At 34.9% G+C, this 14,384-nt stretch overlaps 1 protein-coding gene across 1 annotated transcript in view; it reads left to right on the top strand.

Annotated features, from left to right (window-relative positions):
- Positions 1 to 11,575, top strand: part of LOC146733295 (calcium-activated potassium channel subunit beta-4-like) — a 39,022-nt gene extending 27,447 nt beyond the window's left edge. Inside the window, exon 3 of the mRNA XM_085492088.1 lies at positions 8,408 to 11,575. Within this exon, the coding sequence (XP_085348214.1) occupies positions 8,408 to 8,716 (309 nt within the window). The 3' untranslated portion in view covers positions 8,717 to 11,575. The remainder of the gene's footprint in view (positions 1 to 8,407) is intronic.
- The last annotated feature ends 2,809 nt before the right edge of the window (positions 11,576 to 14,384 follow it).

The following is a 14,384-nucleotide window of genomic DNA, read 5'->3' as shown; positions in this document are numbered from 1 at the left end:
GGCAATGATTTTGGTAAGGCAATACATTTCGTTGTGATTTATAGCAAATCGCGGAAATTATATCAATTTATTTGAAGAACTTTTTTGTGATTAAAGTACGACTATCTACGAAATTGGGTTGAAAAAAATGGTGGTATCACAATATATCGACTGAGCATGAACCAAAGGGTGGATTAAAATGTGCTGGTTAACAAATGGCTGCACAAAAATGATAAATTTCACTGGGTATGGATCGCTTCCGTCACGGCAACTGAAATCCCACAACGATAAATCGTTAAAGAGCTATTTAATGGAAATATTACTTGTTGTTTCAGCTTGACGAAACCTATTGTCAACAAAATAGTCTGTCTAATAGATTGATATAGCTGGGCAATGAACAGCGCTGTCATCAACACAAATAAAAATGTCGTATATGTCGATCTTATTATGTAATCTTACCCAGATTTATCGCCTCCAGTCTTCTTGAAACATTTAGCTGGTTTTGAGCAAATGGTTACCACGACAACCCCATATGCAAATAAGGCACACACAATACTGTGTCTAATACATAGTTGCGTATCTGACTTGCACGTCTGCGTCAATCGGAAACATTTATTACATACTCAAAAGTTCAGTTTCTGCGTATATCGATTCCAAACAGTTCTAGATTTTTTCAAAAGAGGTGATATCTTGCGTATTTAGGTGCCAATAGGGTCCATATCGAACACGAAGCGACGAGACGTCCACTGCCCTTTAAAGCGACAAAATGGTTGCACAGAGCGGGTTCGAATGTCGTGTGAAAACGCAATTTATTGTACACGCGTTGTATGTGTCCATGGGACCCATATTAGGCAAGACACGTTGCAATGAGTGTGGTGACTTTGCGTTTTATAACTGCGAAGGGTTACAATCATTTGCGAAATAATTGGACACACGAGACACATGTTTTATTTGTCATTTAAATGGTCATCACGTACATTGGGTTACTTAAAGATTATTGGGTAATCAGTGTGTACAGTCTCTGTGATTCCATGTCGAAATCGTATCGTATTTAACTTATGTAACGTTTCCCATCATTATCTTCGTGAATAGTACATGGTACGCTGTAATTAACAAAGTAATATACCGATTACTTGTACTTATTCGTGCGTTTCGTCATTTAAATCGTACAACTGAGCATAATGTGTTCATCAGTAAAAACGTGACTGCTTTACAAAATACAAAACGTCTACTGTATGGCAAGCTATATTGTTGAGTCTGTTTAATTTATGTCTTGAGACTCCAATGTTGTGATATGTACAGTCAATACTATGACAGAACTCCATACCCTCCCCGTGGCTTTCGTTGCGTATGGAAGTTATTTTCACGAGCGATGCGGTGTATCCTGCGGCCGTACTTTCACGAGCGAAGCGAGTGAAAGTACAGCAGAATACACCGCAGAATACTAGACAAGTATATTCATGTACCCCAAGGGAAAAATATCATACTTCTAAATATTGTTTATTTCGAAAAACTGTACTCCTGAAGGGACTACTTTGTTTGCTCTCAGACTTCATTTGCATATGGGTTGTGGAAATACCGATTTTGATTTCAGGGACGAATCAAAATAAACTGCAGTACATATGTAATAAATTCCATTATTATGTGCTAATACAAAATATATACAGTTGACGGGAAACGGTCATAAATATGTCTTAAGAACAGTCAATGTCAAAACGTATATAGTCGTCGTTGACGTTTCTATGGCTAATCTATAGGTCTATATTTGTGTAGACATCTTATGAACTTATTCTTCTACTTACTATGATTCATACCAAAACAAAGAAATATATCGAACATGAAAATCATGAAAGATCCATGCATGTGCCAGCAGAGGTGGATTATCCATAGCCTTGAAAAGGTTCACAGAGGGGATTACAATGAAGTCAGTGGAGACGAAAAAGATACAATGACGACAGGACAGTTGAATCAGGAATTGTACACTTTAAATATGTTTAAAATGTGGTGGGATTATGGTCAGTAGCATACACGCTGATATGAAGAAGTGCTAACATCCGGAGTCCTTATTGAACAAGTTGAAAATGCTGACAAAAACAGGTTTATTGGAATATGACAGTTAATATGATTCATCTATGTTATTTCCTTACATTGATGGTGTCAATCATTTTATTGGAACTCTGATCCAAATATCTATAAAAGCATTTATTACATTCTTCTTCCAAAAAAGTTGCTCAGTGCCAGGTTATAAGGTGAATGTTATACTATGACTGGTGAGTTAAAACTAATTTTCATAAATATTCACCAATGAGGCTCGGTATAATCTAGACATTGTACTATTGAAGATATATTCTTAAAATAAGAGCTCTGTATTTACTCACGAATAATGTAGTTGTTGATATTATTCAGTTGCTAGCCTATCCGATTCGACAATCGCTCGTAAAAAGATATTTCCACCTGAATAAAGAATGTATTGTTTTTCTTCAAAAACATATGCCCTGTGATAAGAATTGTTCTACCTCTATTTGCAAATAATGCACGCCTATATATTATAAATCAAATTATAAACCTTATCCTTCCTACTAGATATCCAAACGACGTATATAGCTTCTGTCTAAATGGTTCATAATGTCAAAATATCTGTACATGCACTATAAACACTACTGTTGCTTGACGTTGAATATTTCTCTATATGACACAATTGTATATATTAACTCCAACAGTCAATACTTAGTGTGATTTGTTCTATCTGATGTATGCCATGCTTATCACAGGAACAATATTTTGGTTTGAAAATGGCAAATGATAGGCCAACAATATATATAGCAGAATAAGCCCCTTGTGTTCACACAAGGATGAGAATGCCTTTAATGCCTGGGAAGTGTTATTATAGCTGGTAGTACGCGCTGCAATTTGTTTTCGAATATAACCATGACTATTGAGACTAAGGTGAGACTAATTTGACTAATAATGTTGGCTTTGCTTCTTATATCTTTCTGTAGTATGGGGTTTTAATCGTGCTTTTCAATCAAAGTAACAACAAAGTTGAATGGCAGAGCATGCCATGAATGTGATATATTAGAAAATGAGACGTAGTTCATCGCAGCATGTATAGAAGTTCTAAAAGAAAGACATAACCTATACAATTAATTTCCCAGTGATACGTTCAAGAACTACAGTAAGAGAACAATTCATGAAAGGCTAGGATGATCAAATTACATTCAAACATTTTTTAGATTAAGGACAAAATTCCAAATCAAACGACAGGCTAGTGTTTCAAGCTTCATTGATTATTTGATCAAACCAGATTGTCATTACGTTAAAATTAATTCTATTATATTCGACTATTTCCATTATATTCTCATATCATGTGACAATTACTTTCGTTTAAAAAAATGCTCACATAGTTTAATTCTTTTAATACCCAACTTGTTTCAATTTCACCAAATAAAACCGAAATTATGTTTTCCATATTCCTTAAAGTGTGATAGAAACGTGTAAGCAAAGAGATGGTTCATTTAATATATGTCAAAACTGAGAAAAATGCATACAAACTTACAAAACGTGGAACCAAAATGACGGTGAGAAGAATTGTGGTGTTTCAGTAGTCAATACGGATGTGTTTACAACAATTTTGTTCGTGGAAATCAATCTCAAAAGATATAGACATTACACGTATACAGGATTATAATATACATGAAACGGAGAAGATAATCATAAGCTAAATTTACTATTTCGTATTCCTTATTCTCGCCGAAGCACCTTTCGCAATTCATGCACAAAATAAGCAGTCTGATTACTCACTGTTGAAATAATCTACAATTTCTTTGCAGAAGCGTAATGAGGCTTGGTACGATTACATTTTTGTATAACGGATAACCTTTGGCACTGATAAATAGTGGTGGCCATCTTGTTGTTTAGAACGTTCTACACCTATTAAATGCTGCACAGGAAATTATTTTTATAATACCAAATGCAATCTTCTATTATTTAGGATATCTCATTTGTATAAATCTGTGAAACTGCCTTGAATTTATAATGTATGAAAATTTGTATGACTATTTTCGGAAAACATAGATTATGTATCGCCCTCTAACATGACTTATATAACTAAATTTAATGGTAAATAAATAATATTGAGTTCTATTTTACAAGTGTTCTGGGACTAAATGATCTCTTTTATCTTGCGGCTATATACATCATGTAGATATATGAGTGCATTGGGTCACGGAGTTTCGTCATGACATTAGAAGTTAGGCACCGTTAGTTTGTTGAGATATCGTCTTTCTCAGAGGTACACGTTTCCGCTTTACGAATTTCACAGCCAGTCCCAATATATGGTTTCAAATTTCATATGCATCTTCCCGTTAATGGTATTGTTTGGCCACAGGCAATACATCGAAGCATACTCGGTCGAATCGACTCGATCCAGTTGAAAATACGAATTCATGTAAGGCAAACTTTCCTGCTCTTTGTTTGTAAAGCATTCACTTTCCTCAATACATAGATGTTACTGATAAGCGTGGTAGCGTCAAGGTCTCCAATATTTAATTAAGTCCTAAAGAATGCATTGAGAACAGCACGCGGGGTTTAAAAACTCGGATCCGTTTAAATATAATCGAATGCATCTCTTTTGTGAAGTTACAGATGAAAATCATGTAGGGTTTCCAAGCTGTTATTATTAATATGTCATTTTTTTATTAACGGGTACAAAAGGTGGTATTTGAATGAAATCGTGTATAGTTTGCATATGTATTTAATTCGGAGATCAAACTGAAAATACGTCTATGCGCGGCGAACAATTTAAGCTTCGGCGAAACTGACTAATTGTGCTATATGTTGAATATAATTTGGCTCAAAGCCCAATTTCCGTTCACATCGTCAGAACTGCGTGCAATTTTCTCTTCCTTTCAACGTAGTCCGCGTATAAATGAAGACAATATAGCTGTGGTAACTAGTGCGTTATGAACGCGATCACCATAATCTCCCAGTTGTCGAGATTAAAGCGGGTTCTTTGAAAGCAACAAATAACATTTTTTTCCGTCGTATCTTTGTGTAACGAATAAACTATTAAACCCGCCGTTAAGGTGCTCTGCAGAGCGAAAATAAAAATGCAAAATGCAAAAAGACTGGAAATAGTGAGAGAAAGTGATCGACAATGATCACAAGACGGTGAGTGGTGGTATCGCGCATTAACGTTAAGAGTAGCGTCACGTTGCGTGCGTTCGTGGAAACAAACAACGTACTTTACGTGTCTATTAGTGACCACTGTTTAGTTTCATGCCGTATTCAAGATGGCGGACCCCGTACAGTAAATATCGTATTTATTTTATTATCACTTGTGCGCCAGCTAACTGTGTTCAAGACGAACGTCTTAAATGATTGATTGTCGTTACGGGAACACTATTTGTAGCGTTGTGTTTGAAATGAGTTTTAGAGAATATGTTTGTGTCAGAGATCAATAATATATTTACGAGATTCGTACACATCTGACGTAATCTTATTTATTGTAAATTTTAATTGTATAGTTTTCGCTGGGACCAAAGGTCAATTAATTGTACATTTCCGTCGAATTGAGTGAAAGCGAGTACTCGCCAGTGTACCATTATACCTAGTACCCTTTATATTGCGCAATTAATAGTGTCACGACATGATCCGTTAAATCGAGTGACTTTTTTTTCAAAAGAGCCTCATTATACAGTCGCTCTGTGGTGTAGTGTTTAAACTGTGGCTTTGATGGAAAATGAGATGCTGCACCGTATTATGGGTAATCACGTTTGCCCTTTTTCGTAGTTATGACACGGTCGCTTTAGTGCAGCAAGATTGTCGGCATTCATTCGGCCTAGTCAAATTATGGTAAGTAAACGTGCCCTAATCAGAGGTAAACTGCGAATTTCCCGCCAATTTAGGAGACGCATAAAAGAAGACGCATAAAAGCGATGGGGGAGTGTCTCACACTGAGTAAAATGCTACATTATATTTTGCTATCTGTGATCTGCGCGGCAGTAGGTTTACCTCAATTACCGCACAGTATTGTGGCAGTTGCGATTGCTTAGGTAGAATGCAAAGTTAGGGGGCTTCCAGCGAACTAATCACTAGGTAATATCGTGTACCGACGACCTTTAAAAACCTCATGTGGTTCGATTGCTTCATTCAGTCACAGCTCACTCATACTCGAAGTCAGCTTAAACTATTGAATTGGAAATATCGATGATTTTAAGTATTTTCTATATTTTTTCGATATAACAAGTTTTCATACACTAGAGAGCCTATAGCCTAGAAGGCAGTTTGTTTCCGCGGTCTCCAAGACTACATGGCGTCAATCGAGTTACTTCCATTATAATCATAAGGGCAGTATTTGACAAATAAATGAAGAGCAATTTATGTTCTGTGTACATTACAATTCTTTTAATATCTATCACTACCACACTTTATTGACAAATCAGGAATATAAATATGAATATAAACAATATAACAATATAAACAGGAAAATCAGCTGTCTCAAAATAAGGTCACAGTGAATCCCATGCGTTAGTTAATTGAATCAGGTTTCATTTACATAAATCCGAAATTATTTTATTTTCAAACTTAATTTTATGTTTTATATTTTTTAACCTGTTGCCTGGAAAGTGGTCTACTTTTCTCTAAACAATAATTGTATTTATTATTACAGTCTCAAAAATTCCAAAAGAAATGTTGTTCGAGTCATAAAAATCGTTAATTCGAATGGAAAATTCATAATCCATGTAAAAAACGCAACAATATTCTTTATATATTTTAGAAGTTTAGGATGGTTGAAAGGGTGAGGATCATGAGTGTAAACTGTTTCTTGTCACTGAGTAATTTGGTACTATGTGTAACTAAGTTAATAATAACGAAAATAACGCGTAACGTAGGTACCAGTATTTCACAAATAACTACACTAATCGCTATTTGAGGTATCTTCCAATCACATGGACGTTCACCTTGGAATTATAAGCATCGGTGGGTGCATTTCAATATAACCGCCAAGCCTTCACACACTTGACACATGAACTAACAGTTTACATAATTTAATTGAGCCATCAAACATCGCGTTTCAGAGAAAAACGCGACGAAAATCTCCAACATGCACATAAATTGTCGACAAGTCATTTCAACAATTCAGTTGTTATCGTATAAGTGGTAAACGAGAAAAAAAGTCGCTGAAGTCAATATAAGATTAATGCTTTGTGTATTCGCTAGTTGAAGTATGAGGGCGACACACCAAAACATAAAGTTGAGTATAAACTATACGCTTATGTCCAAGCACGGCTAGACAACGAACACGTTTATATAACTTATAATGAGGATAGGGTAATTTCTACGGCTTTGGAGTATTTCCTACGGGTTTCACCTTTACTCACGGTACATGTACTATCTTGTTATCGATATCCCAAGGCAATCTCGCCGTGTTGTTATTTAATATGCGTACAGTGGATATGAAACTAGAAATTAAATAGATAGTACATTTTTAATTAGCAAGATTCATCGTGACACGCGATGATTGGAACAAGGTGCATGTATCTCAATTCATCTGAATACTTGGACTGATATGCATTCAACAAATTAGCAACTGTACTGTTATTTGTGTGTTTTTAAATATAACTATCTTTAAAATTCAAAAATATACGTGTTTGCCGGAAGACGTTCGCTTTTGGAAATTGAAAATGCACGATGTCATGACGTGTGAGTGGGTTATAATTTGCTAATGTGTCTAGCCATTTTTACTGAATTACCGTAACGGAGATTGGAATGTGTCTATAATGCTGGAGGAGGTTTTATCCAATTGGATCATGTTAAAAAATGATGCAATATTGTTAGACTATGTTCTCCCCTGACACAAATATAGCACAATCGGTTTGGAGAGAATACATTGTAATGCGCCTATATTATAGACATCGTCCTGTGGCTATGATGCGTTTTAATGGAACATCGTCTCGCGGGGCAGACAGCTTGTCAATTTGCATATAAATAACATATGTTAATAGTAATTACCATATAAAGAATTATTATGCAATATTGTTGACTATCATATATGGAGCAATTGATAAATACGTGTGTGTATATTGTATTTACATTAGCAGTAAAACTTATTTCATTGAATACACCTATATATAAATCAATGTGTATCCATTGTAGGCCGTTGAAATTTTAATAAATGAGTTTAATTAAACTTCACTCAAATTGAATATAATGTAATTTCTCTGTAATTTCACCTTTTATAGAAGACCTTTATGTGTGTGGCTTAAATCCGATTTTATATCTTACTTGCATTCAGTTACCGACACATCTGTCAATTTGAGATATGTCGTCATACATGACCCTCGCTAATGTATCTTGTTAAAAAGAATGCTTTATTTTTTATTTATTTATTTATTTATTCATTCATTCATTCATTCATTCATTTCAGTGCTCGTTTGATGTGTGTTCAGGCGTGGAATACAACAACGAAAAGATGGTCTCAGAGTTCGCCGCAAAATATGGCATCGACGGTATCTCCTTTTCCTGTTTCTACAACCCGAGTCGTCCAGGCGAAGTCCTTATCAAAGAAATATTCACCGACAAAGCAGTACTCCATGCCATACTGTGGCCGGTCCTTTCATTTATTTTCAGCATCGTCGCATCAATTCTCGTGTACAGAAAATACTACAAGAAGAAACCGGAACAGAAGTCATCCAGTGCCACGTATAAGAGATTCTCCGAGCCAGTACCACTGTGATAGCTGTCATCGACTGGATCACAGAATAATTTTTTTAACGGTTAGAGGGGAGGGATCTTGCAAGGTATACGACGTGGTTTTCATGAAAAAAGCATTACGAAGTTTCACGTTTGCTTTGTTCATTCATGTCAGTGCCATGCCAGACTGAGACTACTTGATAACATTTTGGAGTTCAATACTTACACTAATCATTTGGTATGCTGGATGGATTCATAATGATAAAGTATCACACGTGTAGCACATGTGTCAAATATTTTCACAATATACAATTAATCACTAAAATCCCGTGAATATTTTATGCTATCTACATGTGTGTTGTGCTTCTCTGGTCAAGCGGGAAATGATTGCACTACGCTCTACATTATTTATAGTGCGTTAAAAATCTCGGCCGATCATTGATACTGTTGATCCCGTGGTTGTGTATTCGGTGTGTAATTATATATAATGTTGTGTTAGTTAGTTAGTCAGCTCACAATGTCGGCAACTAGCGGATTTCTATATTTGTATGTATGTGTCATCGATACAAGATACATCCAAAAATGATAATTGATTCTAGAAAAAAAATCACTAAAAGTGGTCCGAGATTCGGCTGAACCCGTTATTAATATTTCCCATTTTTCATGGACAGGTTCGATTAGGACATACAAAAAGTAAACTGGATCCGTAATGTATATACTTACTATGACAGTATATAGAGGATATCTATAATGTAATTGGCTACTCAATATGATGTATTGCGCATTGTGCTCATTGATTGGCTGGTTTGAAATAGAATCGGAATTTATAAATAAGAAAGAAAAACCATTGTTGTATCAAGGGTAATTTTCAGATTTTCCCTGCCAAAGACCCGGAAAATATGGAAATTACTACTGGAGTACATAATACAATAAATACGATAGTACTCAGTCATGAATTTTCACATTCTATTTATCACATGTATCCATTTTCAGCCAGCAAAAACTATAATTATAAAAATTATAATCTTTATTGGTGTGCGCGCGCCCTGAGCGTTTCGGTGCGTTTTATTAATTTACATACAGCGACGCCGCTCTTTAAACGTTCGTTCCAGCCAGTTTTTCAATTGCGATTATTAAACAAATAAATACTATTGAAACCATGAATGTATATACGATTATATAGATACATTGGCAGCATTTGAAGTAAATTGTCGGTTAGTTTTATCAGTGGTCTATTACCAATTCATAGGCAAGCAGTAGTGGCGATGCAGTGAAGAAGAAAAATTCTGTGCGTTGCCACTGTTGGGAGAATTAGAAACATCGAAATCCTCAAATGCGATTCAAAACAAAAACGCATACTGGTGAATGCATTAAACTATCTTTATATAGTGAGAACAGTCACATTGAACATAATTCAAACAAATTCTATAAATATAATTTATCTAATCGTTAAATGAGCTATGTTTTATCATTTAAAGGTGACTAGTTGATGACGTCACAATTTAAAATTACAGGCAAATGCCAATCAGAATTGCTGCTCAGGCAGTGTAATGTGGTGAAGGGAATTAAGCTGTGAACGTTTTATAAATACACATTTTTATAAATCAAAAGGAATGTTAGAATACAAAGTTCTAGTTAATATTATTATGGGCAGTCGCAGTTGTCATGTCACATGAAGGCAAAAGCGCGCATTAAGGACAACGTTTAGCCAATGATTATTGAATATTTGAATTTCAATGAAAGCTGATAATCGGCTTTTACAAATTTATATAAATATGTTTATAAGTTAATCCTCAGCTTTGTGTTTTCATTGTATGAAATAAATATCACATGGCTGTATGACACTGCCGCATGATATATATGTAATAAATACTAGCTATGCCGGTATAAGTTTTCACTAGCTCACGTGTTTTTGATTTGTCTGCATTCACCAGGGTAACAAAATATTCGTCCGTTCCTTCATATTTGCAACAATACTTTTGATCTAAGATTTTTTAAATTTAATAAGAAAACAGGTAACCCATATATGAGAGGCTGTTCCATTCTATGATGGTGAAAATATCGATCTATCTTTTAATTGAGGATGAAAATGATGTTTAATTAATAATTCACTTAATTGGTGAAAGCAACATTTCCGATGGTCTAGTATTCAGACAAAATTAGTACACTATAAGACATTTGGTGGTAGATTCTATAGTTTAAACTCTGCAACCAAGAAGTCCTCCGTCTTCGCAACAAATACTCCTTTTCATTGTTTCCCGATTATCTCAAAAACATGCTAAAAACAATTAAACAAATGTGAAGAATCCTACCTGTAACTTGTCGCTGCACGTATTCAATCTCATCACTACTTATTATTTGCATTCATACAAACAGTGTTATTTAAACTATCCTGTGTTAATTGGTATCATTGCTATTACCCTATTGGTAATTGGTACCTATAATCACCACCATTGCTAATTATTTATACTATCCATGTGGACTAGTGATTGGTACCCTATATCTATGTATAAATTATATTCAAGCAGAGGAGGTAAGTACACCGACAGAATTGGTAATTAATTATACATGTGTGCAAAGACTGGCGCCAGTGAGTCTTTTATGTCGCTGATGAAAATATTGAATAATGGAGAGACAAGTAGTTGGTACCAGAAATGAACAACCAAGATCGCAATGTTCAAAAGATATGCTGATATATATATTTACCATATAGAACATTTGTAATCGTTGGATTATCAGCTTAATATTTGCTTTTACTTCCATATTTGGTTATTATATAGACTTTTATCAATTATGAATGCTTTAAAAGTATGGAACGCTTGTTAATAAAATACTCATTGTTATTATTTATGTGTTTATCAGTTCAATGTACTCATGCGTGTAATATACTTGTAAAATACAATGAGTTGATTTTGGTTGAATCGCCTTTTTCGCTCATTACACGCCCAGGTGTAATATAACGTAAGGTTGGGCGTTATATTCAGGTGGGGATACAGAATTTCTAAAATATTGAATGTGAATAACAAAAACTAAAATATTGGTGTTGCATTCTATCAATTTTATAAGATACAAGAACAACTCACATTTGAAATGGGAACTTATCAACCATATCACTACTGAGAGCAATGTATGTACTACAACAAAGATGTCATTTGATGAGAGAACTATACGTCTCAAGTCATTGTTTGCTCATGAGATTAAGTTATGCAACATATATAAAAGAACCAGGAAAATCCATGGGTGAGCCGTTTCTGATCGTTCATTCATTTCACGTCACCATCGTTTCTACAATTCTACAACGATGTATGCCTGTGTCGATTTGTTATTGATAAGCTAACATATTAATATGGCAACAATGAACTTGAACTAACATAGTATGACGCAGCATCCGGTAACGCTTCAATTTGCAAACTACACGTTAGTCTTCCACAAAAAATTACAGTCGAGTTTCCTGGAATAAACGCATTGCAAAAATGACATGTTAGCAAGTTATCGAGAATATCGCAAACTAATTATTAAACGTATTCTTCGTGTTACTTCTTCAAACAACTACTTCCATTACAAATAATAGTATTAAACAAATACGTTGTATACCAGTCATATATCTAACAACAACTTGATCCCGGTGACAGATAGAATCATACATTGCTAAGTTCAACGAATGATAAACTTTCTCTCTGCATAGCAGAACTGAAAGAAAAATAATTTCTTTCTATTTATACTTACTTGGTTTTATGATAAATTGCTAAATGTCATTACCCACTCACTAAGAGTTGTTGAATTGTTCGAGTTACGGAAATCTAATTAGAACATCGAGTTACGAAAATGACCACGCCCATATTTTCAGAAACCACGCCCAAACTGAAACTTGAACATTTAATAACAGTTAGCCGAACTTCGAGTTACGGGCAACATATATTTTTCTGTTTTGTTTAACGTTCAAATTTAGTAACACGAATTTTAATTATCAGCTAAACTAACTTTGAATCTCGGGAAATATACAACGTTAAACAAAACAAAAATTCTATGTTGCCCGTAACTCGAAGTTCGATTTACTGTTAATTAAAGTTCGAGTTACTAAATGTCACTAACCCCCCCCCCCCCCATTTCCGCCCACGACCACCTACATACATTAACTTACTCAATTGGTTACTAATTTGAATAAAAACATGGATTTCTAAAAATAGAATTTGCTATATACTGATATATGCATTATCAACCTTTCACATTTTCTAGATTAATCCAATGTCTACGTACTTTTATTTAATCCATTGGTTTATGAGATTACTTTACTCTGGCTGGTATCGAGGTAGGAGGGGTTAGTGATCTATACTAATTATAAAGAGTGTTACATCATTGTTTTTATATTAATTGTTTGGCCAAGAATATGTTAGTAACTTACGTGTAATCATAAGGAACAATATACATACCATACCAATTCACTTATAAGGTGGCAATAATTCGATGTGGAATTGTTTGAAAGAACCTCCGTGTCCATGGCACGTAGCTCGTAAACGCCCTTGGCAATATACTCTCCCACTCACCAGTTTATTGGCAATTTGAACAGTTCATAGTATGTATCCTAGGTCAAGACTTAGTGACGTAACCACATAATCCAACTGCGCACAATATACATTTTAGAGTTTAACCCTCCAAGGGCTGTACCACTAATGGGACGGTTGCCAGGCAACTACTGTGATAACGCTTTTCGTGAGAGAGGGAAAAAAGACGCCGACACACTGTATTCATTATTTCATGACTTGCAGACATGGCGGAATTCAGACGTGATGTACAGGAAGAACGTTTCGGCTTTGACAGTGTACTCATTATAATAATGGATGGAATGCTTCATCTCGGATAACATCAACCCTTGGGGTATATCTATACGAAAGGATGAACTCACACACGATATAACCTTTCTACCCAATACCCTTAATATGATGACAAAAAACATTGTAAAATATGGACTTAAATGTGTCAGAAATGACAAAATTCAAAACAAATTATCCAAACTGGGCCGAATAACAACGTGATTTAGGGTGAACAACATTCATCTTAATAATATTATATAATCCACGTACTGTTTTGATGAATCAAGTAGTAGATAGACATATTGGATAACACAGTGATGAATGCCACTGCTCAAGCCGTAGATCCACCTTTTACAAAACAACCCTACACAATAACCGGATTAGATAATTCGATATATACACATCAGGTCACCTAGGTTAATAATATCTTTAGAGAAACTGAGGCCACCGCTTATGATTGGTGTGTGAGGTCATTGTTTACAACGAAACTGAGAAATAGAGTACGATTTTTATAGTTGATATTAATGTGGTTGAACTTTTTAAGGATATGCATGAATATACATATATATATAACATTTGAACTTGAAAAGTACAAACCTCAGTCTAATACTAAGAAACGGTTCGATGGCATTACCCGGAGCAGGTGGTTGGTGGTATTCACGAGGATTGAAGTAGTGAGTCTAAATATTCCCGTATATAAGTATGTACTATTGAAATAGGCCATGTAAGTATTCAGTCTCAATTATTTATAATCAGAGCATCGAAATGTCATTCCTGAAACGTACGATGTATTTGCCCAGAAGACATTTCTTATTATGTATATTAGTGTACGGGGTTATAATTATGGAATACGAAATTCGCAGCCTTGTATACCACAAGATATTACACAACGGCAACAAT

The sequence above is a fragment of the Saccoglossus kowalevskii genome, chromosome 17 (genome assembly GCF_978046115.1).
Source record: "Saccoglossus kowalevskii chromosome 17, keSacKowa6.1, whole genome shotgun sequence".
NCBI lineage: Eukaryota > Metazoa > Hemichordata > Enteropneusta > Harrimaniidae > Saccoglossus > Saccoglossus kowalevskii.
This window is presented reverse-complemented; position numbering and strand designations above follow the sequence as displayed.